General features: G+C 39.7%; 1 protein-coding gene across 3 annotated transcripts in view; it reads left to right on the plus strand.

Annotated features, from left to right (window-relative positions):
• Window positions 1–27,020, plus strand: part of PCSK5 (proprotein convertase subtilisin/kexin type 5) — a 248,593-nt gene that overhangs the window by 25,857 nt on the left and 195,716 nt on the right. For all 3 annotated transcript variants that reach the window (XM_062599429.1, XM_062599430.1, XM_062599431.1), the window contains exon 3: window positions 22,523–22,636. In XM_062599429.1, coding sequence (XP_062455413.1) covers window positions 22,523–22,636 — 114 coding nt within the window. The remainder of the gene's footprint in view (window positions 1–22,522; window positions 22,637–27,020) is intronic.

Raw genomic sequence — 27,020 nt, forward strand, 5'->3', positions numbered from 1 at the left:
AGTATATTTAAGCAGACTTTCAGTTTAATTCTCTTGTGTAAGCTGGACTTTTAAAAACAAAAGGTTTAATCTTAAAAAAGGCACATTGCATGGCCATGAGAGTTTTAAAGGACCAGTACTATATACTACTGTATTTATAAGTGTCACTGTATCTAATGCCAATATTTGCAGCAGATTAGATGGCATGTGTATTGTGAACAAAGGAACATAAGGTTTGTGTACTTTCCAAATCATTTAATGATGGTTTATTTAATGCTTAAAAGCCTCTTCTGTTTAATATGTGCGCCTAATTACTGTGATCTGTGATAGCTTCAGATATGGATTGCTGGTTTGTTCTTAATTTTATAAAATTTTAAATAACGGAGATTTCATTGAGTGGAAGTTCATTAGGTAAATAATCTGTATGTAATGGAGAAAGCATTTTGAGATATGGCATTTCTGAACTACTTGTGTGGACAATTTCACTGTGTGGATTTAAAAAGAAAGATATGTATAGGTAATTGAATTGCTTTGAAGATCTTTGTCTTGATTTTTTTTTTCTAGAAGTGGCTCTTCACATGATTTTAAACAACATGAATAGGCCCAACAGGGAATATAAACTGCAGATGTGTTACACATTTTTACAGTTGTTTCAGTAGTAGATGAACATTTGCTTTTAAGTGATACAGGATATGCACTGTGACATAATTTTGTCCATTATCATCCACATCCTTGTCTCGCAGCTTTGGAGGTGGCCATTTAGAAATGGATTAAGTAGCTTCAAGAGATGCAGAAGTCCAAGTGAGGTTCTAGTGTCCTTAACATACTTTGTCATCTAAAAAATTTCAGATGTAGCTTTCTCCACAACATTTTTTCTAGTCTTGTATGTGGTTATGTGATGTTTCCAGTGTTAGCAGAAAAACAAAGACAAGAGAGGTTTGTGGATTTGAAGCAGAGATCAGTGCCGCATGTCAAAGCAGTATTGAATGAAATCCGTGGTTGGCAAAGACATTACGTGAGTTTCTGAACTTTCCAGGTAATGTGTTTGTGGGTGGCTGTTGACAGGAGTTGGTGAAAATCCCATACCACAAATTATGAGCCTTTCTTTATTTTATTTTATTTTGATGGTGCTACTGTGTGTAAGAAAATGGGAGCAGAAACAAAAAGCAAGTGGTAAGATGGACAGAGTCAGTGCATGTCAAATACTATGCAGCTCTAATTCAGCTAACAAATAGCTGAGTTTCTTTCTGATAGGCCCTCCATTAAAATCAGACTGATAGAGCATTTCCAGAGGTGGAAATAAAGCACTCGCTGCACCTCTGAGTTTGCCTTGGGGACGAAATGAAGAGATATGAAGTGGAAAGAATTGTCAAGTACAAGTGTGATCTCACTATGTTAATCAACATTTACATCAACAGAAAGCATAAGGAAAATTGGGTGGAGCTTTTCTATCACTAAAGAGATTACAGTTTCAATGATACATCGTAAATGAAGCCTGTACTCAAGGCAATGATATGTATAAGTTAAATGGACAGTACAGATGAGAAAGTTGTCTTTTCATACAAGGTACAGTTGCATAAAATGGGGAGTTTGTAGTAAGGGGCTATGACAATGAATTTGTGACTCTTGTAGTGAAAAATGTTCGACAGAATCAAATAGCATAAATGGCAAAGCAATAATCCCAGAAGAATGCAGTTGTTAAGTTAATATAATGTAGCTTTCAGATTGATAATTTATTTAAAATGATGCACATACAAGCTAAAGTATGTTCTGTTTTCCTTATGAGGTCCCAGTGCTTTGCATCACAAGAGAGATCTTAAAAAGAAATGTGACCCATAGCAATGCTGCTAAATGTGAAATTAATAATTCAAGTTCCTGTGAACTCTTGCATTTACTAATGGGTAAAATTTTTTGCAGCATTAGTGTGTGTTTATCAGTTTGAACTATGATGCCATGTTACTTTTTTTTTTTTTTTTAATTCCTTTCAGATAGGTTTATTTGGGGCTTGAACTCCTAATTCAAATCAACTTCGCTCATCTTTTAGAAACTGAAAAAATTCCAGTCTCACATCTATTAAAATCAGCAGTAAAACAACCTGATTTCAGCAAGATACCCTACTTGAGCAGGATTTTGCTAAGATTTCATGTTGTTGCCACAGAGTCAGAATACCTTGGGGAAGCATTGCTCCAGACAGACATTTACATTTTCCCCATCCTTATCTAACCATGCACAGACCAGGCCTGTATGCCTAGCACATACAAGCCATTAGTACCATGTATACAGCAAGAGTCTCACCACTGCTGTGATATACTGAACAGAACTGGTACTAACAACACACAAAATCATAACAAAATACCTTTGAGGAGATAAAACCAAATGCTCAAGACTGTCTTCAGAAGAAAGGAAAGTAATACCGGAAGCCCATTCCTAATATTATTAGGACGTTGTGGATGTTTATGAGAGGGCAGAAGGAAGATGAACAGTAACAATTACAAGTAAACATTTCATTATGTTACTCTGTGGCAGTGGTTATACCAGTTAATGTTGCTAAGTAATATCCTGGCTTGATCTGGGAGGTAACTGGCTAAAGAGTAGGGAAAAGGATAGATTTCACCACAAGGTGATGGTCTTGCTTTGGCAAGGAATATGCCACTACTTGTGCAGTTTGCCTTTGGAGGCAGAGAATGTGTTTTATCACCCAAGATCAGAATGCTCATTGCAAGTAAAGAGGAAAACATGCTAAGAAAACACGTCAAGAATACATCAAGGAGTATTTGCCAGTTATTTCCCAGTTTAGCTGTGCCATGGCTGGAGTATGAGGCTGCGTTAAGGAGAAAATAAAACTTCAGCCAATTTGGGGAGTTTAGGAGGTGCAAAACTCAGCAGGAATGAAGAATTTTATTACAGTACTAAAACCCTAGGTTTTTAAGAGAAGTGTTTTGAGCTTAAAGTTTAGAGAAATTCTGATGAGAATGCTCTTGTGGGAAAGCCAGTATTTTGTATTGGTGATAGTAAGTGTTAAGTTGTTAACCTTATTGGTGAACAAAAGGATTTTGTTAGCTAAATAGAATAACAGAACTGTTAAATCTTGGGATGAGATGAGTTACTGATGTTTGCCTGGGTAACCATAATCTGTACTAGCATGCAGAGGACAAAAAATCAGTAAAAGTTCGTAACACCGTAATGGCAACTGCCACGCTATTTTCCTTTCAGAGTTTGACCAAAGAGTCTAAGTTATGAAGTAATGAAATATTTACCACCATAGACCTTTTATTTAATTGCCTCTGAAATCTTTTACGCAAACAAGCCTTCCTTCTTTAGCTCTATCAAGATCAGGAATCAGACTTGCTATTTTTAAGAAGCCTGTTGCTGGGTGAGTTAGAACATGAACTGAATCACAGTGAGAGATGGCGCAGCAATGTTTCACTTCAGTACCTGCCTCTGGTGTGTTAAACGCAGTTTGATATAAACATGGGCAAATAGTTACACACTTAAGATCTTGTTTTAGGGCCTCTGGAGATACAAAGCTGCTGTTCTTGATGCTGTAAAGGTTGTACAGGATAGTTGATATTTTTTTGTTTTATGAGTGATTGAGATCTGCACTTATGGGGTTGACCAGTACATTAGTCCTAACTTAAACCAGGTTCTACCTCAGCAAAAATCCTTGAAAAGCCTGTGTTCCTTGAGCAGAAATGAAGAATGATTTTACCATGCTGAGGCAGCATGACAGCACAAGCCTTACTTTTGGTGCTGGCCCAATGTGGTTTAGTTTGTCAACAGATACGACAATATACCTAGACTTAAAGGAGAAACCATAGTGATAAACTAAAGAGAGCAGAGCAAAATGGAGTGAAATTGCAGCCATATTTTCTAGCAAGCTTCTCTAAGTCTGCACCAGCACAATATCTGAAACACTTGAGAAGATAGGATGAAACATCTCTCCGTCATCTTAGGAAGAAGCAACCTAAAAAGTTGGTGTTTTTTTCCCGTACATGGAACAGTGTTCTGCCTACAGATGATAGAAGATCAGCTCAAAATTGAATGCTTGTGTGACAGCAACCTGGAGATGAAAGGCTTAATCCAGAATATATTCACACATTATCTTGTGAATATACAGTGTACATGGCCCTCCCCTTGTAGTGGCCAAATCCAAAGCTCCTGTAACAGGACATAGCTGTTCCAATAAATCTTGTCATATAATGGCAGTTTCTCTTCATTTATCTACAATGCATAGAAATAGTTTAGAAAGTTAATCATAACACTGTTGGGACTGAGGTTTATTTATGAAGAACAAAAAGTTTGTTAACACCTAATTCTGTTAGTGCTTTTAGGATAGCTGACTTTTCTATGGTGCTTAAAGAGAAGACCCTCAGAAGTAATCATCGAAGCTACTTACTAGAATTACCATTTGATGTTTTTCTGCTAGAAGCAGAAAAATGGCCAGTAGGAACTCAGTCTACAATTTTAGAAATGAAAATGTCCACTATCAGAGAACATGGAAGTGCTTCTTAACAGAAATTATCATGTTTGGTCTCTTAAACTTATATTTGTTTCATCATAATTATCTCAGTTATTAGCACCTACCTCAGAGTCATTTTGTCCTCTATATTGTTAATTGCTTGTGCATTAAAAAGAAATACTACATTTTAGAAAATTGTTATTTTCTGTTTGCCAGGTCATTTTACAGAACTGCTTTGCAATGACGATCTCACTGTTAACTGTTGTGTGAGAATTGGAGATTAACCTAGAAATTGTAGCTGGCTCACTTCCTAAGTAGCATAGCAAATGTTTTGAGGAATGAAAAAAGAAACTATTTAGCAGGATTGCATTGTTGCCCTTACAGTGATTTTCTTAAGCTGGTAGCGAGAGGAAAGGTCACATGATGGCAAGGAGTTGGGCTGAGCTTTTAACCAGTAGCAGACTGTGAAAAACGGCAGTGCCTCCCCCTTTTTATCAAGTTACCGCAACATTGCAGAAGCCCAGCGTCAGAGCAGGTGGCGAACATCACATTCTAGCAAGTAACAGAATTTTTGGGGGGATTGTGGTGGAACTGCTGGATCCTGATGAGTATCTTTGAACTTTGCTATCAGGGAGAAAGGCAGTGACTGACCCTAAAAAGACAGGTGATGGCTCAGCCATCTCTAACAAAAGCAGCCCAAATCTTTTGAGATAAATATATTTAAAATGAAGCAGATCACTTGGACCAGCAGACTTTGATGTGTCTGAAGCCTTCTGGCTGAAGAGAGAATAAATCAAAAGATAGTAGATACATGCTATGGCCTGGGGCTTTGCAAGGGATTATGCCCTTGAAAAAAATCGGAAGTAACCCATCCTGAATATTGCAAAGTAACATATAACTTGAACATAAGTCCTACTGACTTCAAAAAACTAGCCAAATTAGCAAAAAAATTTTCCTCAGAGCTGTTTAAAAACACATGATTTTCTTTTGAGGAGTTGTTTTCTGACCTCTCTGCACTTTGTGAATATGGGGCTCATGCCATCTGAGCTCCTTGGTTTTTGCTTTCTACTGTGTGTGCTGCTCTGTAAATATATTTTCTTTAGTGCATGTACAGACCAAACATTAGGAACAGTGGCAATTTGTGACCATTATGTAGATCTTATTACAGAAATTTGTTTGAGACCCTCAAGAATACTTAAAAAATATAGTTTGGGAGTAATGGAGAGGAAAAATCCCTTTAGGAGAGCCTTTTGTTGCATAGGGAACAAATATTTCTGCAAAGGGATGCTATACAGTGATGTATTCACATTTGGCCAGATTTAAGATTCAAAATATAATATCCCTCTTCAGTTTCTTGAATTTGAGGACATATTAGGGATAACATCCTCACAGGCAAGCTAAGGAAATATGGGCTAGATGAGCAGACAGTGAGGTGGATTGAGAACTGGCTGAAAGGCAGAGCTCAGAGCGTTGTGATCAATGGTTCAAGGTATAGCTGGAGGCTTGGAGCTAGCGATGTCCCCCAGGAGTCAGAACTGGGTCCTGTCTTGTTCAACTTACTCCTCAGTGACCTGGATGAGGGCACAGAGTGCCTCCTCAGCAAGTTTGCTGACGATACCAAACTGGGAGAAGTGGCTGATACACCAGAGGGCTGTGCTGCCATTCAGAGAGATCTAGACAGGCTGGAGAGCTGGACGGAGAGGAACCTCATGAGGTTCAACAAAAGGAAGTGCAGAGTCCTGCACTGAGGGAGGAATAAGCCCGTGTTCCCCCAAGCTAGGGGCTGACCTGCTGGAAGTCAGCTTGGAAGAGAAGGACTTGGGAGTCTTGGTGGACAACAAGTTGACCATAAGCCAGCGATGTGTCCTTAATGGCCAAGACGGCCAATGGCATCTTTGGTTACATTAGCAAGAGCATTGCAGCATGCTGAGGGAGGTGACCCTGCCCCTCTACTCAGCCCTGGTGAGGCCACACCTCAAGTACTGCATCCAGTTCTGGGCTCTCCAGTCCAAGAGACACATGGAGCTACTGGAGAGAGTTCAGCACAGGGTTGTGACAATGATGGATTGGAACATCTCCCTTATGAGGAAAGGCTTCAAGAGCTGGGCCTGTTTAGCCCAAAGAAGAGCAGACTGAGAGGGGATCTTACCAGTGCATCCAAATACCCTGAGGGAGGGTGTCAAGGGAATGGGGTCAGACTCTCTTTAGTGGTGCCCAGTGGTAGGCTGAGAAGCAATGGGCACAAACAGAGGCAGAGTGAGTTCCGTCTGAACATGAGGAAAAAATTCTTTACTGCGAAGGTTACTGGAACAGGTTGTCCAGAGAGGCTGTGGAGTCTCCTTCCTTGGAGATGTGCAAAGCCATCTGAACATGGTCCTTGTCAATACGCTTTAGGTGACCCTGCTTGAGCAGGGAGGTTGGACTAGATGTCCAGAGGTCCCTTATAACCTCAACCATTCTGTCATTCCAGTTCTCAATACAATTTTGTAAATGTTTGCCTTCATTGTTACCAGTAAATGCTTGGCAGAAAACTATATTCTGATATATTAAAGCCTAACTCTAGCCTGCTTAAGTGTGATAGTGGTCGCAGTAACTTGTGCAGCCCATCTTAATTGGAGCTGTGGTGCAGATGACAAGAATGGATAAATCTGGGGAAATATCTACTGTATACCAGACCTAACTGCAAATTTAACATTGACTTCAGCATTTATCACCTTATTTTAGAAGAAGAAATACTTAAGGCACAGATACTTTGTTTTCATTCCCATCATGTGATTTTTGGATAATTCAATGTTTAAGATTATCATAATTTCAAAAGTGAATGTATCATAGAATCATAGAATCAGTAAGGTTGGAATGGACCTCTGGAGATCATCTTGTCCAACATCATCAAGGCGGGCCTTGAATATCTCCACAGAAGGAGACTCCAGAACCTCTCTGGGCAACGTGGTCCAGTACTCCATCACTCTCACAGCGAAGAAATTCCCCCTCATGTTCAGCCGGAACTTCCTGTGGTTCAGTTTCTGCCCATTGCCTCTCGTCCTGTCACATGAGGCAACTGAAAAGTCTGGCCCCGTCCCCTTGACACCCTCTCTTCAGGTACTTACACACATTGATAAGGTCCCCCTCAGTCCTTTCCCCCAGGCTGAAGAGGCCCAGCTCTCGCAGCCGTTCCTCATAGGGCAGGTGCTTCAGCCCTCTGATCATCTTTGTAGCCCTACACTGGACTCTCTCCAGTAGCTCCATGTCTCTCTCTTGTCCTGGGGAGCCCAGAACTGGACACAGCACTCGAGCTGAGGCCTCGCCAGGGCTGCGTAGAGGGGCAGGATCACCTCCCTCCACCTGCTGGCAACACTCTTCCTAGTGCACCCCGGGAGACCATTGGCCTTCCTGGCCACAGGAGCACATTGCCGGCTCATGGTTACTTGTCATCCACCAGCACACCCAGGTCCTTCTCTGCAGAGCTACTCTCCAGCAGGTCAACCCACAGCCTGCACTGATGCATGGAATTATTCCTCCCTAGGTGCAGGACTCTGCACTTGCCCTTGTTGAACCTCAGGAGGTTCTTCTCCACCCAGCTCTCCAGCCAGTCCAGGTCTCTCTGCATGGCAGCACAGCCCTCAGCTGTGTCAGCCACTCCTCCCAGCTTGGTCTCATCAGCCAACTTGCTGAGGAGGCACTCAGTGCCCTCATCCAGGTCATTGATGAAGATGTTGAACAGGATGGGACCCAGTCCTGAGCCCTGGGGGACTCCACTAGGCACAGGCCTCCAACCAGACTCCACGCCACTGATGACGACCCTCTGAGCTCTGCCTTCCAGCCAGTTCTCAATCTATCTCACTGTCCACTCGTCTCACCCACACTTCCTGAGCTTCTCTAGGAGGATGTTATGGCAGACAGTGTCAAAAGCTTTGCTGAAGTCAAGGTACATGACATCCACTGCTCTCCCCTCATCTACCCAGCCAGTCATTGCATCAGAGAAGGTGATCAGATTGATTAAGCGTGATTTCCCCTTGGTGAATCCATGTTGGCTACTCCTGATCACCTTCTTTTCCTCCATGTGCCTGGAGATGACATCCAGAAGGAGCTGTTCCATCCCCTTTCCAGGGATGGAGGTGAGGCTGACCGGCCTATAGTTGCCTGGGTCCTCCTTCACGCACTTCTTGAACACTGGAGTGACACTGGCTTTCTTCCAGTCCTCAGGTACCTCTCTGGTTCTCCATGACTTTTCAAAGATGATGGAGAGTGGCTTGGCAATAACATCCGCAACTCCCTCAGTACCCATGAGTGCATCCCATGCAGGCCCGTGGATTTGTGGATGTCTAGCCTGCCCAGAACGTCTCTAGTCCTATCCTGCTCAACCAAAGGAAAGTCTTCCCTTCTCCAGACTTTCTCCCTCACGTCCAGGCTGCAGGATTCCTGAGGGCTGCCCTTAGCAGTGAAGACTGAAGCACAGAAGGCATTCAGTAATTCTGCCTTCTCTGTGTCCCTTGTCTCCAGGGCCCCCCCGCCCCATTCAGTAGCGGGCCCACGTTTTCCCTAGTCCTCCTCTTGCTGCTGATGTATTTGAAGAAGCCCTTCTTGTTGTCCTTAACATCCCTTGCCAGACTCAATTCCAGCTACTCCTTAGCCTTCCTCCCAGCATCTCTACATACTCTGACTGCAGTTTGCACAGCACTGTTTCTGTTCTACCTTGAACTTCTGGGGCCTGTGTTGGCCATTGTGGTCTGCTGACCCTTGTGGGATGAGGGGACTAGAGAGGGACTCTGCTAACAGGTAAGGGGAGCTGGGCAAGGGCAACTGCAGGTGACCCTAGGCTCTCCTGGAAGAAGCCCCAGCAATTATCCCCCACTCCAGCTGGGTGTAGCTACTGCTAATGAGCTGTCTCCTTTGCCCCTGAATAGAGGGAGCTGGGGCTTTTGAATAATATATGTTAGTGAAAGAAAATAAGCAAAGAGAAAAAAATTATCCCTCCTTTATTTTGTCAGAGGACACTTCAGGAGCAGAATCAGTGAAGTTTCACTGTAGCGTAAAGGCTGGAGCTGGAGAGATGGCTTGGGCAGCGTGCACTCTAGTGTGGCATGATGTACTCTGGAAGCCTTCAGGCTTCCAGTGATTCATTTGGACATGGATTTGTGGAGGTCCTAGCCACTTTTACTGAGAGCGTAGAGGGGATATGCAGCATGTTATGCAGCTAACTTCAGCAGGCACCATTAGGTTCCCCACCTTACCTTGACTTATCTAAATGCTTTCTAAAATTTCTACATTCTGAGATAAGATTATCTCAGTATCTCTCCCTCACAGAGACACATCTGCTGATGAGCACTCTCTCTGCTTGCTGGGAGTGCTTGGCCTCATTCAAAATGGGGCCTTTCAGGAGGGCCATGCAGTGCCTATACTTGAAAACCACAGAGGCTTGTGTAGCTGCTTTTTCTAAGTTTAAGCGCTACTTTAAAGAAAGAAATCCTTTCGTATTTGCAGCCTGAGAAGGAAGAGCACGTTAATTCATCTCACAATTTGGGAACTGCCATAGGATTTTGCTTAGCCTTAAGGACAACAAAATCACTTTAGGTAAAAACAGTGTGTGGGAGATTTAAACCCACAAGATGACTACTTCGTCATGGTAGTTACAAACATGTAAACAGAGATGTATGAAGGAAACTGTCCAGCAATCTTTAGTCTGTGGATGCTAGTAGGTGTTAATAATGTTTGAATTACTCTACAGTTCCAGTAAAGCAGTACAGACTCCTGCATTTTTTGAGCAACAAAGTGGGTTTATAGGTGAAAAATGCTGGGACAACTAATTGTTTAAAGAAAGATAAGAAGAATCAGTGCTCTTACTGTTAATCTGTGTTCAGTGAGCTTACTAGGGAAGTCTTGTGTTGCAGTAAGTGTCTTTTTGCTGTCATTAGAGCCAGTTTGCATTGCTAGTGGCCAAGAGAGAGCAAACTGGTGTTTTGGCTGCTGTGGTATAAAATTGCTAGATAGAGTCAGAAGAGGAGGAAGTGAGGACATCCTAGTTTTGAACTAGGAGAAGAATGCACCATTCTGGAAAAAGCTGATCCTGCATGGGCAAATGCCAGAATATCAGACAAGAGAAAGAAATTGAAAGAAAGCACATTTTGGAAAGGAGCATCTTGGAGCAGACCATCTAGGAATGCAACAGAGCAGCTTTTACACACTATTTCCTGAGGGAATCCAGTTTCGTCTGATACTGATGATATTGATTATAGTGCAGAATAGTCATAGAAAAACGGATTAAAGGTATTTTTTTAATCTTGCATTTGGAAAACTTCCTGGCAGTAATATATGTTCCTAATGTAATGTGTCAACGCTTATTTGTCTCTCTACCTGCTCCTGACAGGCAGGACAATTATATTTAATTCTAGTGGCAGCTTTCTCACTCAGATGTTTTAAATGGGGAACAGCAAATGATCATTATACCCATAGATAATATGTCATCTCTAGAGTTATTAGAAGATAATAAAAGGCAGAGATTTTGAGCTAGAAAACCACCTCTCCCCAAAACAAGGCACAAGAAAAAAACCTCAACTTTTTATGCATCTTATTCACACAGAATTAGAACCTCCCTTCTTTTAAACTCATTTTAAAAAGTCAGTATTGAAAAGCCTCTTTTTTTTCCCCTTGGCTAGATACTCTATTTCAGACCAGCAGATCCTTATCATCCTGTAAGCTGCAAGTTTTAATGGCTTAGATGAGGTGCCAGGCAGCTATGCCCTGTTTTCACCTGTGTTGCCAAGCGTATATGTCCTGTGTGAAAGGACTTTGCTCCTCCCTGCTGCTGCATTCCTACCTGTGAAATGGGGAAAATGCTGATAGTTGAGTAATAACTTCTGCAAATAGGAAATGCAAAGCAAGAACGATATATTTTATTCTGTGAAAGTGTTTTTCCTTTGCTGTCACATAGAGCATTTTATGAATAAAAACAATGTTTTGGTAAAATAAAATACTCTTATTCCAAATCCTCTCCATATAATCCACTTAAAGCAGTTGTTTCCCATTGGTGTGCTGATTGTTGCTCACATAAGCTGTGTTTAACCTAGATTATTGTTTGGCATTGTTTCCTCTCCTTTTTGAAGAAGAATAAATTCTGTCACTTCCATTGACACTGATATTCTAAATAAATATAAAGGCCAAAATGTGTTTATGTTTGCTTTTTTAAAAAAACCAAATCAAGAAGTCCTTTTCAAGCACATTTACCAAATTCAGTCTACTGTTTAATCTGTAGCTATTATAACAGCTTTATGTGATCATATATAAAGCCAGAATTTCTGAATTCTGAAATATTCTGAAACTGTTTCCTCCAAATATAGTTACCATTAGACTCATAGTCAGTAAGACCAAGAGAAAACATTGTGGTCATCCGGTCAAACCATCTTTGACCAGATGCCTTACAGCTCTCTGGAATTCATTTCTATTTAAAGCAGAACATAATTTTTAAAAATCTTCCAGTTTTAAATAAGACATTTCCAACAAAGGGCAGTTTGCACAAGTTTTTAGGTTATTCTGAGTTAAATGTTTTTATGTTACCTGAGCTTACCTAGCTTCAACTTCTAGCCATTTGAGCTTGCTCTGACTTCGTGAGTTGAAAAATACTGCCCTGGCTATTTGGTTATCTGCCTGCATGTTCAAACACTCTGACATGTACACCTGTGAACTTCCCTTTCCTCAGCTGAGAGCACCTCCTAGAACCGCTCAGTTGTGGATCTGTTTCTCTCTTCATTCATTGCTCTTGCACCTTTTCCCTGGATCCTTGCTATATCAGTATGTTCCTTTGCTTTGGACGTGGAAAGCTGGTGGTGAGAGCTGCAGCAGTGCTTTTAGGGACCTTTTAATCTGTTGTCTAATGATAATACACCACAGTCTACTTTCGTCTTTCAGTCCATCCTACATGAACTGGACTAGAGATAGGGTTAAAATACTAATAGGAAAGACTATTAAAGCCGTTACGATTTTTGAAGCCCCTGAAATGTCTGCCCTCAAAAGAGCAGACATCTTTTGTAGTGCATCCTAGATGTTGTCAAACAAAGTTTATGTTTGTGTACTTCAGAGAATGCATGTTTGTACACTTGAAGACTGTCTTGGTCAGAGGAAAAGAGGTTTTGTTGGTACAAAGAGTATTCATAGCCTGTAATCTTGTAAAGAGTCACATTTTTAGTAGGCCGTTTTAAAATCCTTTTATCCCAACAGATGACAAAGTAAAAATAGCTCATAGACATTGCTGTTGAGTGACATAAACATAGATAACAGAAATTTTGGCAAGGCTGTCCAGACCAAACTGTATCCTCATGTAAGTGATGTGATTGGACATTGAAAAGCTTTGATATATTCAGTTGGAAAATCTGTGCCAAAAATGACAGCCATAGAAGTAATGCTCTTTGTTTTCCTCTTCTGAATTCGTAATATGGAAGAATAATGTGAATTATCAGCACAGAGAAGTGGACCAATAACTAAATATTTGTTCTAGGCACACTTCTAAAGTCAAAATGTGCTCTGGGAGTGTCAGGGAAAAGCACTACACTAGCACTACTAGTACAGAAAAGCACTAACCACTATGTTCATTAATCAGACATCAGTCCAGTTTTTGTGTGGTCTGACTTGCAGAAATTGAGAGATACCACCTCAATGGAAGCACTGTCAGCAGTTCTTGAGGTGTGAGAGTAGCACTTCTGTTGGAAGATAACGTTTGCTTTTCTTCAGCTTACTGGCTTAGGGAAGGAAACTTCAGTCCTTTCTCATTTGTGCAGGGGACTGGACTGCAGATCTCCCTGAGACTGGATACATAGGTCTTTTACGGACAGCTCTTCACAAAGTGTTTTAGAAGGTGATGATGATGTTTAAGAACTGCAGTAACTGGTATTTCAATAGCAGGAAACCTCACTGCCTGTTCCAAATTCCACTCCAGTTCAGGGCGAGGAGCAGTGCGATAGAGTTAGAGTCAAAGAAAAAAGATTAAATCATCAATGTCAGGACATTTCTCCTACTGCTTTTTGCACTACAGCCTGTGCAGGAGGAGACTGCTAATGATTCCATGGTCTTGATTTGAAGTGATAGATCAGAGAAAAACATGCTAGCCATGGAAGAAATAGGAGTATTCATCAAATTGTGCCAGAAATCATAGAATTGTAGAAGGGACCGCTGGAGATCATCTAGTCCAACCCTCAGCATAGCCCGTATGGGGATTGAACGCACGACCTTGGCATTAGCAGCACCACACTCTAACCGACTGAGCTAAACCTGCCCCCTGTAGCACCAAAGAAATAGTGAAATGGGGTAGTATAAAATATGCCATTGCTGTTGCCATAAAGAGCAAAACCCAATTATTTTTGTGTTTCAAAACTCTAGAAGTGAAGCTTGAGGTAAATACCTTTGGCCCAATTCTGAAATCTAAATATGTACTTCTAGGTAAAGGCTATAAACAAAATACGTTTGAAGAAGAAAAAAGTTGGTCCTGTTCTTGCAGCTAGGGATGTACTAAGCAGGAGGGATACAGGATGAAAAAAACAAAATGTCATCAACTTTTCAGTAGCTTAAGCACTCTAATATCAGAAGACTGCTTGATTTGGTATTTGTTTTATGCTTTTGTGACTGAATTTTTGCACAGTGAATTTATTTTCATAATGGCAAAGCATCATTAAGCAAAGGCACAGGAAACACTGAGCAATAGGTGGTAGTTTCTTCTTTTGCAGAAATGCAGAAAGCAACAATAGTATTTGAGGGCTATCTCAAATGCCTTTTGGCCAGCAAAGAGAATACTCAAGAGAATCATCCTGTATTTGCTTTGATAATACCAGTATACCACTGTGGGATATTATATATCACCTAATTATAGAATATTTCTACTGTCTCAATAATTCTCAGTTCATTTGCTGAATTGCTGTGGATATCTATGGCAACAGATGCCATGGCAAACCTTCAACTGAATCTAGACCCTTGGAATTATGGTGGTATTTTTGATGACAAAATGTGGCCCAGTGGGAGATTTATCTTACTAAGAATTTGTTTAGTACATTATTTAAGGCCATCTGAAATTAGCCTGTGCAGATATCTGAAGGACTTAAATGATTCATGACAGGAGTTATTGAACTAGCCCAAGGAAAGAAAAAATCCTATTAGAAATTTCTACAATTTTTTTTATATTATTATTGCTACAGTAATATAAAAACCAAAATAGTTCAACTGCCAGATGTCAGACTCCAAAGCTAATTAAGTTACAAAGTTTAAAATTTCATTCCCTAGTAGAGCAGATACTGGATTCAGCATCAGGTTTTCAGTTTATTAAGAAGATGCAATTTGAAGTATAAGTTAGATGAAATTATGACACATCAATTTGCATTCAGAGTGATATTAATACTAATCTTCATGCTGTATTGAAATTCTTAAGACTATTATTCTGTACCAAGTCAAAATACACTATTAGGTATGTAATAGTGTAAGCTTAGCTTTGGATACTGAACCAAGTAAATCTATCATTTATGTATTTTTTTTAAACTACATATGAAGTGTGACCATGAATGATAGAATAAGTAGCATGTCGAAATCTGACAATTGCTTTTAAGTTGCAGTGAAAATCTTTCCTGATTTTTCCAGGCTTGAATTATCTTAGAAAATGAACCAGTAGCATTTGAGCTGCCTGTGTTTTTCCATGTCTGAAGAAGGGAAGAATCGCGAACTACTTGAAATATACTTTGTATAAAACAAGGGCTAGTGCTGCAAGAAGCCACAAGAGAGGAATTCCAGGCTCCCTGGAACTTGTTCTCATCTCTGCCACAAAGTTACGGTGTGATTTTCAGCTTGTAATTTTGTGCTGCTCTGTGGTCCACTGTGGTACAGCATTCAAGAGAGGAGGTTGGGTAGAGGCTGCACTGATACTCACTCAGCCATTGCTGCAGTTGCATCCATGAATTGAAACCTAGTAAGAGACTTGCCCAAGGAGGAAAGATGTGGGGTCTTTTTGCTGCAGCTACTTTCATTGTTCCCTGCCTTTCCAGTGGGACATGAGTCTTGGCTGGCTACAGGCAAGTTGAGCTTCTCCAGATTTCGGTGTGATGCCTGTCTTCCCCAGCGGTTTTGGCTGCTAATAAACTCTCCTGGTGCAGAGAGACTGCATCACCACCTTCTCCTGGGATATCCATTTCTTCTTCCTGTTCTCTAAAATTCTGTTCCTAAAGCAGAAATACACTGTTGAAGCCACACACAGTTGCAGACTGAGATGTACTGACATTTGTAAAGGGCTCTAAAGTGGGATGGGAAGGGTGCAGTGGAAAGGCAAACGGTTTACGTTTGTTAAAATGCACATCTTTAGATGAATGCACCTCCTGTACGTGGAGGTATGGTTGCAGTGCTGTAATATATTATTTGTATGTAGCAAAGTAGATAGAAACTTCTTATTCATATCAAGACTGACTGGCTTTTCTGTGGCTGTGAGATGAAAAAATATGCACTGAATTTCAGTTTTGTTCCATAGGTCAGACTCAGGCTATTATAGCTTGCCCTACTGTTGTATAGAACGTGTTTGGGCATAAATGGTAATTTCAAACATTTCCTACTTCCTTTCCTCCTCTGCTTTTTTTTTCCTCTCCCAAGCCTATCCTAATATCTGTTTATTTTTTTATCTTGCTTTTTTCAGAGTATGTATAGCAAATATTGACAACTGCTTTGATTGTGGATTGTCATTGACCCTTGCTGAAGAAACACTTTGTCAATCAGCAAAAACACATCTCTTAGCACTGCTGAATTCATTGACTTTTTATGCTGCTTTAGACCCCTGCAGTTTATAAAATGATATCTGCAATAATTTTCCATGCTCTTGACCTGTGTCAACAGCTACTTTATCCAACTGTCTTCATCTATTTTTATGTGCAAAGCGGCTGCTGCTACTAGGAGTCAGAGCATACTGATAGGTTAGAAAAGTAGTTTGGTACTCAGTTACGATTTGAAAAAAAACAAACAGAATAGTCCAGCTTCAGGGGGTCTTACTTTTGTGACATTGCACATAGGCAAGAGAAGGTGTCACTGGTCTCAACTGCAGTTTCTGTGTGACTGAGGAACAGTTCGGGTCTCAAGTGTTCAATATCCAGAATTTAGCCAATGGATATTGATGTATCCTCTGGATGCTTTTTAATTTTGAAATTGTTGACTTCTTTTTCTTTCATTGGTATATGAAATAAAAACAGAGAGTCTTGTTAACTGGTATGTTTAAATAGAGACTGTGCCACAGATAATTGCATGACAGGACAACTAAGATATATAACTGACTGAATTCTGCTGTCATGACCCATAGGAACAATTCTTTTTTTGTTTTTTTTCTGGGTAGGAAATTTATTCCCTGCTTCAGAGTTGGGGTATTTTTTCCCCATACATACCCTTCTCATTTGCTGTCTCAGAGTGTCGCAACTTCACTCCTGTCCATTTTCAACTTGATATATTCAAATTCACTTACAGATAAACATGAAGATGGTTCAAACTAGAAAAGAGTAAAGTTTACAAGGTGTAGCATGAGGACACCACATCGGGAGACAGGCAGCTGTGCCAGAATAATTCCTTCTACTGACAAACTCTAAGTGAAAGTGCAGCAATGCTGTCCAGCGTTAGCTTGCCACATAATGAGTGTTGCCCCTTTCACTCATCCAACCTGGCTTCATACAGATTCTTTTCTTACTTGGTTGTATTTTCCACGTAGTCTATCTGAGTTTTCTCTCCCCTTTTTCTCTTTAATTGACGAGGCTGCTGTGACACCTGCTTTCTTGTTATCTGCACAGGAATTTCTAATTTCTTCTTACGGACATAGGACAGACTGAGGTGAGTGATGACAGCACAAGGGATAAAGCAGTGACTTTATCTGAAAGTGGCACATTCAGCAGCTCCTCTTCATAGACTGAAGATCCACACCTTCATGCTTCATTCTGGGATGTTAAAATAAGAGATTCTGCATATAAAATTTATTCCATACTTCAAAGTTAGGGTCTCTTTTTTCCTAAATGTGCTTTCCTCGTACTGGAAAAAATGATGCCTTTAATTTGTCTATAACTTCTGCTATTTAATAATCACATTTTCATATATTGAATTTACTTACATAGTACATTTCTAATCAATTTGAAAATATTTACTCAAGCGGACCTCCTCATCATATATTTCAAAAACAAAATACATTCATTCACAAAAATATCCAGTGTATGTACATGTTAAAAATTACATTGCTTTCAGATGGAGGGAATTCTTATCATGTTAGTTTTTTCCCTGTTTTTCCAACTTTTTTTTTTCTTTTTGTGGTTTATTGCACTGAAGAAAGTCCTAAGCCTATATAGAGCTACTTTTCTATGAATTCTCTTGAATGAATGAGAGGGGAAATAGTAGCAAATAGTTTGTTTCACATAGAGATAACATTTCATTATATTTTTTAGTGCTTAAAGAGAATAAAAGAATGATGTGCTTGAAATAGCTCAGAGCTTTTATTCCATAGCATAGTTTCATGCAGGTCTGCAGGTCTCTGAAGAAGAGCTGCATCGTGTGCAGAACAACCCTGTGAATGCTGAAGCGAGGAGACTGGAAATGATGATTTTTTTAAATAGTTTGGTCTCCAATCTGGCTTGGCTTTGATTTCTAGACATTCAGGAAATGGAACTTTCAAAACTGAAGTCAATGGGAAAATGTGCACTGTTCCCCCACAGTAAGTGTGACTTTATGGAAATGTTAAAATGTGCTTCATTGTTTGCATAGAGTCTCCTTTTGGCATGAAATAAGAATCTGTATAATCAATTACTCCAGAGATTTTCCTTCAAGGCCTATGGGTTAGGAAGGGTGGACACTTTTTAAAAGAAAATATTTTTATACAAATGAACTCTTTTCATGCAGAATCAAAGAAATCCAAGATACACCAGGCATCTGACAGAAACATGTGAATAAAATACCCATAAAATAGTCAAAGGAAGTATATGCCAATGTACTAAAATAACTGCTGAGTCTTGGCCTACTCTTCATTAATATACTCAGTGATTGTACAATTACAGTCTTTAGACAGAAGACTATTGACAGGTTTTTCTGTTCACTTGTTAGAGAAAAGAAAACGAACCCTGTAGTTCAATAGAGTAAGCTATTCTATTTCCATAGAAATGATGCTTTCTGTAAATTAAATTTTATGCACTCACTTCTCAGCTGAGAAAGTAGGTTTCCTGTGATGGTTTTAATTATGTTCCAGATGTGTATTTCGGTACATTTTCAGTGCAATTGTAAAGCATTTATCAAGATCCCAGCAGATGATGTTTGTGAAAAATCCTACAGACAAGGCTATAATCATGGCTGTGCTCAGATGTACTGTGTTGGTTTGGGTTACTCTATCTCACATCCTGCCCTGTCTCTCTCATGGAAGGGCACAGAGTCCGAATGGCCATTTTCACTTCCCCTTAGACATTTGTGGGTAGCTGTAATCTGGTTCTATCATTACAGAGCTACCTGCAGTGTCCTTGCCTATGCTTACTCACACAAACATTTGTCCCTCTTTGTATTTGTAGGACATCAAATGGCTATTTTATTTATAACAGTTTTATGCTTACATAAAATTGGCATTTGGCCATGTGGGAAGACGAGGAATTATATTTCTTTTTCTGGCTTTGGGTCTGATCATGCAAGCTGGACAGCCCTTCACAAAATGACTCTTTCATATGTTTTCCCTAACTCTGCAAGGAGTTGAGAAAACTGAAATGATGGATAAAATCCAGTATGTTGTAGGGGCAGGTCCTGTGACACATTATCTGAAGCACAGTCACTTAACTTTTTTGTTAAGGGCAGTATATAAGATACTGAAGAATGTCTGTTATTCACTAAAATCTAACCACCTAAGATAACACTGACTTGCAGATTAACTCAGCTGATGCAAGCTCTGGTATAAATATATGCATGCACAGAAATACCTACATATATACATATAAAGAAATTATTTGTGTCAAGTTATTGTTTCAAAAACTGGGATGGTACAATGAGATGTTTATGATTGCTTGGACTGAAGAGCTGTCTGATAAGTGCTCTCTATAACATGATCTGAAACAAAGGAAACAGGCATTTTTTTGAGACATCAGTGTATGGATATATCAGTCTCCGCAAGCACTATGTTGACTTTACTTTCAGTTTTTTTAATAGCCAGCAGATATTTACAGCTGAATAGACATTAAATAAATACATATTTTCACAGTGAATAGTAAAGAATTTGGAATTTGTCTTGTCAAGAAAAACCCTTCTGATTCCTCCTTATAGAAATGCTATTAGGCTATCCAAGTTCTGCTTAAACTTGTCTCTGTTATGCAGTCTCCTGGACTAATTTCCACTTCTCTGGCTACATATACAAAATAAAGAAGTTTTTTAGAAACCTCTCACAGTTGCTAATGATAATCCTTGTAGCAGTTCTGATGCAGAGGACTTCATAATGCCAAATTAAGTGCCATAGGATCTTTACTTGCAGTTCCGCTAAGCAATAACAGTATTGGTGCCTACCTTCTTCCCCTAGTTTTCATGCATTTAAATTGGAGTTAGCAGTGGTGGAGATGGTAAAATTTTAAACTTCTGATGAGTTTATCTTATTCTTTTTTCTTTGGGACATCTTTACACCAGTATTAGATCAAGAAAATAGCCATTTATACCTCCTCCCTGCAGACTCAGTTATGAATAAGTTTTGTAATGAGTTGCCCTACGTGACCTGGCATGCTCTGTATGTGCTCATAGCATGTGCAGGGTTGAAATTTGTTGGCTTAAACCACTCTCAGCGTAACTTTTAAGGACATGGTAACCTGCTCATGTGATTCTTTTCTGCAGCAAAGGGATTAATTAAGGTGATAGTACTCTGCCAGCATAGAAGTCTTAGACCTCTCATTCAGCTGAAAATGGTTCTAGTAATACTAGCCAGATCTGATAGAAAGGTTTGGAAGGCGGACCTGTGTATGCTATAAAGAGCACCTTTGCTTGCTTATTCAGCTTTGTTCGTCACTGACTCTAAAACAGAGTCAGCTACAGAGTCAGAGATGAAGTGGTACATGGTACATCTCAAGTGGCTTCAGATGCTTTGAGAGCGCTGGGCTGCCTGTGAGAAAGGAAGCTTAAGAGAAAGAGAGAGAAAAAAAAAAAGTTTGCTGTGGTGTTCTGGACGAGAAGGCATGTGTTAGCAGCAGGTGGCAAGGAGGTTTATGGTAAATCTGTCAAGTGTCAGCCTTTTTTTTGATGGGGAGAAGCTCCAGTTAAAAGGGATCTTGATCCCTCTTTAAATCGGTCTCCTCAGTCTTAAGGTTTAGCGCTTGCCAAAGTCTTTGGCTCTCACTCTTCTGCTCTCTAGCCAGATACACTCTATACGTCTTGCAGGCCCTCAGACTTTGCTACTTCGGATGGCACTGAAGACTGATGATCTGCCTTTTCCTGCTGAAGGGACCTCCAGATCATGTAAGATCTGAGATGGCCGTGAGCTGTAGACTTTGTGAGAGGAAGTCCACCAAAATGGATGTCAGTCCAAGCTGAAAGAGGATCTGAGTAACCAGGAGAGAAAAGTACCTTACCCAATTTCTCAATTCTCTCAAAAGCTGAAAGGGATTTACCAGAAGATTTACCAGAGAAATGGTTTCTCTGTGAGCATTAGCAGATAGATAGTCTGTATTGTTCAGATGCAATTTCTGCTGTAGAAGCACATGGAAGTATACTTTTAACCTTTGGCAAATTCTTAGTGAAGCAAAAAATTCAGTTCTTTATAAAGAAAATCACTAAGCTTTGCCAGCTTGTAGAAGCAATATTGTAGGAATGCTCCCAAGCAGAATTCAGGAATGCCTTTCTATGTTTTCACCTAGAAGGAGAGGTCAGAAGCCAAGATAGTAAGGATCTCAAGCAAATTTCTGTTAATGTCAATGGCATTTTGTCTGTGTAAGGATCTCACAATTTGGAGTTGAGGATACATAGTGGAGACATTAGCTACCAAGGTAGAACATTAATACTATCCCTGACAAGTGACAAAGACAAGTCATGATACGTGAGCTGAAAATAAATTTCTTTTGTATATATGTATGTGTTTGTGAATGCACAGATATTCATAAACAGCACAAATCTAAGGTGCAGAATTGGCTACCGGTAGGAAATGGCTGTCTTGCTTGGGAAGATGTGGACTGAATTTTTACCATTATATCCCCTGAAGCAATTCAGCAGGAATATGAGCTGTCAGGAAGGTAGATGCATGTAAATATAACCTTGCTTTGTCTGCGGATAGTTTGCATGTAGATATTATCTACATTTATAGAAACTAGCTCCCATTTAGACAGAAATGATGTGCCGTAAGGTTGATGTCATTTTCAGTGTCACTGCTCCTGGATGTGTCATGAATCTTTAAAGAGGTACCTGACAGACCAGAAGCTGGCTTGCAGAACTAGATTTTTAACTCTAATCTTTATTTTTCTGTTTTAAGCTCCCTTTTTGATGTTGTTTTAATTTAACCTGTTGCTCAGTATCCAGCTGTTTCTTTCTAGGGAGCACTGTAGTATAAAAAGAAGTCCCCAAAAGCCTGGATGAGTGACGAGGAGTCTCAGTGTTATGAAATACAGTTTAATTTTGTTTCTTCACTGCAAGTGGTCAAACCACATAAGCGGTACTAGTTAAATAAAACATTTAAGTATGTTACTAAATATTTTGTCTTCAAGAATGAATTTAAACAAAAAAGGAAAACTGTCAGAAACAATTAATTTCTCATTGTGATATGTTGGTAAGCTTTGTAGAAGTAAATAGTTTATAAATTTGAAAGAGGAGCTAGTCTGATAATGAAAAATAATAAAATAACAGCATTATTCAAAGGATGATAGCCAATGAAATCCTTCTAGTAGGGATTTAAATAATTGCTCATGGAGACTTGTAGCACTAACTAAATTGATGTATTTCATAGTGAACAGCACACCAAGGTGAGCTGTGCATTTCCACCGTCAAAATGAATTCTTTAACATGAAATACATCTTGGACTGGTAATGGGAAACTTCCCAAGATTTCCCACATTTCTTGATAACTTCCGTAGAACCCTAACACTTAAGCAAATGTTTTCCTTGTTGGCAGGTGGAGTGGATAGAACAGCAGGTGGTTAAAAGAAGGATAAAGAGGGATTATAAACCTGGTGGTACCCAATCTACTTATTTCAATGATCCCAAGTGGCCAAGCATGTGGTACATGGTAAGTACACAAAGGGTTGCTAGCTCTGTTTCATGCTAGTGTTTAAGTCTGTCTACTGTTATATTTTGAAACATGGTAAAATAGTATATTCAGAAAAAGCAAACTTTCTTTACTGTTTTATGTAACTAATGAAGATTTGTAAACTCCTTACAAGTATTATAAAGAATTCGCAGGTGGCCTTGCAATAGGAAACACTTACTAATACGTTCATTCATTAATTCTTCCTATTGCAAGATGCCCTGGTAATTTCTTACTAGAGGATAAACTTTCAGCAATGGGAAAAGGAAGGAACATAGCCACAACCTGTTATAGCTGTGAACCCACTTATTTTCAATGTGCTCAATTCACTGTCTCAAAGATCATTGTGATACAAATTTGTTGTGTCCTTGAACACAAGAGAAGAGCTCCAAACAATGTCTTTTGAATGTTATGTGTGCATGCTTTTTAGGAATGAAAAATTCTGTTGAAATAAATGGATTTTTTGCTGCTTCCTATCTGCATGAGTTACATATTTTCTGAGCAAACTTTTTTTTTCGAAATTACAGTCACAGTTAAAACTTGGAGTAAAACTGCTTTTATTCAAGCAGTTTTAAAAAAATATCCTCATTTTGCTTGGCAAAATGCAAATAAAAAGCTCAAGCAGTTAGTTTAAAAAGGTTGAAAGCAACAGGTTAGGCAGTTGACTCCAGCTGATGTGCCTGCCTTTTTGCTATTGAAGACTTACTATCTTTCCCTACTGTTCCTTTGATACAATTCTAACTCTCTACATCTTGTTTTCTCACTAGATCACCTATGTAGCTGAGTGTAGGGCCCTCAGAAGGTTTTGATCTGATAGCTTGAACTGCTTCAGACAGGGAGGAGAATGGACCTTTTTAGAAAAAATATGTAAAACAATTTTCCTGTAAGTAGACATTGCCTTTTCAGGTGTTTGGCTAATTCCAAAGCATTAGCTTAGTATTTTATGTGAATAAAGAAGATTGTCTTAACACTGCTTTTTTTTCGGTTTTTATAATTATTTCATGTTGGCTTGTAATTAATTCAGTTGCATAAATTGAAAAACAAAAATGTAGGATGTCTGCAATAGTTCATAACACCAGCAGCCAGCTCAGACAGTCAGAAGTCCATGTCTTCAAGTGTGTACCATATGAGCATGTCATCAATCAGTAGATCTAGCAGCTTGACTATTTCTCTCCAGAATCACTGTATTTGAGTAAGAGACTGAATAATACCCTGGTTCCAAAATTCATCCTATATTTGTTAAGTGGACCTTTTTATATTAAGACTCTCTCAGTCTTTGAGGCAGTAACTCTTCTCATACACTAGAAATCTATTTCATTTACGTTTTATTGCAATCCTGTATTGATGTGGCTAAGGGAGTTGGAATTCTGAAACCTTGAAAAGAGCTTTTACCCCCAAAATAATGCTTTTTCAGAAGCTTTTTCTGAAAGCTGCGTTGTTTTAGGTCATGGGATCATGGCAGACTTTTTGAAGTAAGTCTTTCTCCTCTCATATGCATATTTACTCCATCTACCTATCCTAAAAGTATGTGCATAAGCTGACAGAGAGTCCAATAAGCTGTGGTTTTTGATATTGCGGCCTGTCAGTTCTGAAATGCTTTCTTAAAAAATTTTACTTCAGCATTTTTAATTAAAACTGGAACATACTAGTGATTTGTCCTTATGTTGTCTGCTCTTATTGCTATAAAATCACAGAATCACAGAATGGTTGAGGTTGGAAGAAACCTCTAGAGATCATCTAGTCCAACCTCCCTGCTCAAGCAGGGTCACCTAGAGCTTGTTAGACAGGGTTGCATCCGGGAGGGTTCTGAATATTCCAGAAAAGGAGACTCCACAACCTCTCTGGGCAACCTGTGCCAGGGCTCTGTCACTCTCACAGTAAAGAAATTCCTCCTCACATTCAGGTGGAACTTCCTGTATCTCAGTTTGTGGCCATTGCCTCTCATCATGTCACATGGCAACTGAAAAGAGTCTGGCCCCATCCCTTTGACACCCTCCCTTCAGATATAGACATTGATAAGATCCCCTCTCAGTCTGCTCTTCTTTGGGCTAAACAGGCCAAGTTCTTGCAGCCTTTCCTCATAAGGGAGATGTTCCAATCCTCTGATCATCGTCATAGCCCTGTGCTGAACTCTCTCCAGTAGCTCCATGTGTCTCTTGGACTGGAGAGCCCAGAACTGGATGCAGTACTTGAGGTGTGGCCTCACCAGGGCTGAGTAGAGGGGCAGGGTCACCTCCCTCAGCGTGCTGCAATGGTCTTGCTAAAGATGCCATTGGCCATCTTGGCCATTAAGGACACATCGCTGGCTTATGGTCAACTTGTTGTCCACCAAGACTCCCAAGTCCTTCTCTTCCAAGCTGACTTCCAGCAGGTCAGCCCCTAGCTTGGGGGAACACGGGCTTATTCCTCCCTCAGTGCAGGACTCTGCACTTCCTTTTGTTGAACCTCATGAGGTTCCTCTCCGTCCAGCTCTCCAGCCTGTCTAGATCTCTCTGAATGGCAGCACAGCCCTCTGGTGTATCAGCCACTTCTCCCAGTTTGGTATCGTCAGCAAACTTGCTGAGGAGGCACTCTGTGCCCTCATCCAGGTCACTGAGGAGTAAGTTGAACAAGACAGGACCCAGTCCTGGCTCCTGGGGTACTTTCTTCTTCAAGAGAAAAGTAGCAGTAAAGCAAGTGATAAAGCCTACTAATACGGTTTACAGTACCTTGTTCAAATTCTCTTTTGTACCCCTAGATTTACATTCAAGGTTTTTACTGTCACCATACTTTTTTGGTGGGATTACACTGGTGGGTTTTTTTAAATTGACAATAGATACTTAAAACAGTTGCACGTAATTTTGTTTAGGAAGGAAACAGTCTGCTATTTGTTTAGGAGGGTAAAAGTCTGCCTAGCCACATTGCTTCATAGCTGTCTCACCATTGTAATATGGAAAGAACATTAGGGTAACAAATGGACTTTACAGTTTGTCTTGTCAGAGTATTTTGTATTCTATACCTGTAGGAGAAAGTCCTCATTTGCATACTTTCTGGGAAGGGCTGCTCCTAGATGATTGCATTTGTCTCCATGGAATAGCTGTGTGTATTTGCTGTGCCTTTAGTGGCAGTGGCTAGGTGGGATCTTGTTCAGAGCAAGTGAAGAATAAGGGAGCACATGATTTCAACAAGAAGAAATAGCTAAAATATATGTGAATAAGTTGATTTCAGGACTGACTGGGGTCATTGCCAGATATTCTCAAATGACTGTATTTGTGATTGTAGCCATAGCTACTTCTGTTAATCTTATTTATCTTTAGAAATTGAAGAGAAAAAACAGGAATTCCAGGTTAGTTAATGTTTTCAGTCATTGCTATGTCAGAAGGAGATTTTTAGGTTGCTAGCTACAAACTTGTTATTGAGAAAGTTATAAAGTGTTATCATGTATAGGTTTGCATTTTGATTTATAATTAACTTGGTTGTGGGTTAAGATTGATACCTTTGGCCGTTGAACTGATATAATCTCTGACAGGGCTGTAAATGTAGTTCAGATGTATTGACCCACGACCTTTTATTCAAAGACTTTGTCAAACAAACTCTCTGATTAACATTTTTCTCCCCAAGCCTTTTTTTCACAAGTAGTGCCCCTTGTAATTGTAATAGTCCTGGCTAGAAATAACTTTTTACCATGAATATCACGTTAAAAAAATGTATTATGATGGGGATTCAAAACTTCTCTCTCTTTTGGTCATCACAAAGGTTAAAAGCATCTCTCAAGATCTTTCCATCAGCAAATTAAAAGTTCTTCTTTTATCTCTGTATTTTTCTCCTTTAACTCTAAACACAATTCCTAGAAAGAGTAGAGAGTTAGGAATTTGTTACTGTCATGGACAAAATCTGCAAGATATTTAGCATTTTATGCTTTTGTGGAAGCCAAAGGAAGTAGAGATTTCAGGGGCATTCATCACTTAAACAATTAGAGTTATACTTCTTGATAACTGATGACTCTATTGAGAAGTTCTTGCTTCTCATGCCTTTTAATACCTAGGGAAAGGCAATCTTCTTAGCACTTCCCTCCCTTAAAGCAATCAAAGTTGGAAAAAAAACGTTTGCTTTATTATAACCTCTGATTTTTCAGACATCTGGGCTAGTCAGTGAAATAGGATCTTTTTGTTTTTGTTCGGTTAACTTACACCTGAAACTTCACATGAGAGTCACTATTCAAATTTTATTCAAAACTGACCTACAGAATTAGGTCTCAGCTTGTTCAGAAAGTACTGGTATCAAAGAAATAATGTCTACAGAAAGCACCTCCCTAGTTAACATCCTTTTCCAAACTTTATGTCAGGAGAGAGCTCCCAGTCCAACAGATTTTCCCCAGATCTCAGCT

The sequence above is a fragment of the Rhea pennata genome, chromosome Z (assembly GCF_028389875.1).
Source record: "Rhea pennata isolate bPtePen1 chromosome Z, bPtePen1.pri, whole genome shotgun sequence".
Classification (NCBI taxonomy): domain Eukaryota; kingdom Metazoa; phylum Chordata; class Aves; order Rheiformes; family Rheidae; genus Rhea; species Rhea pennata.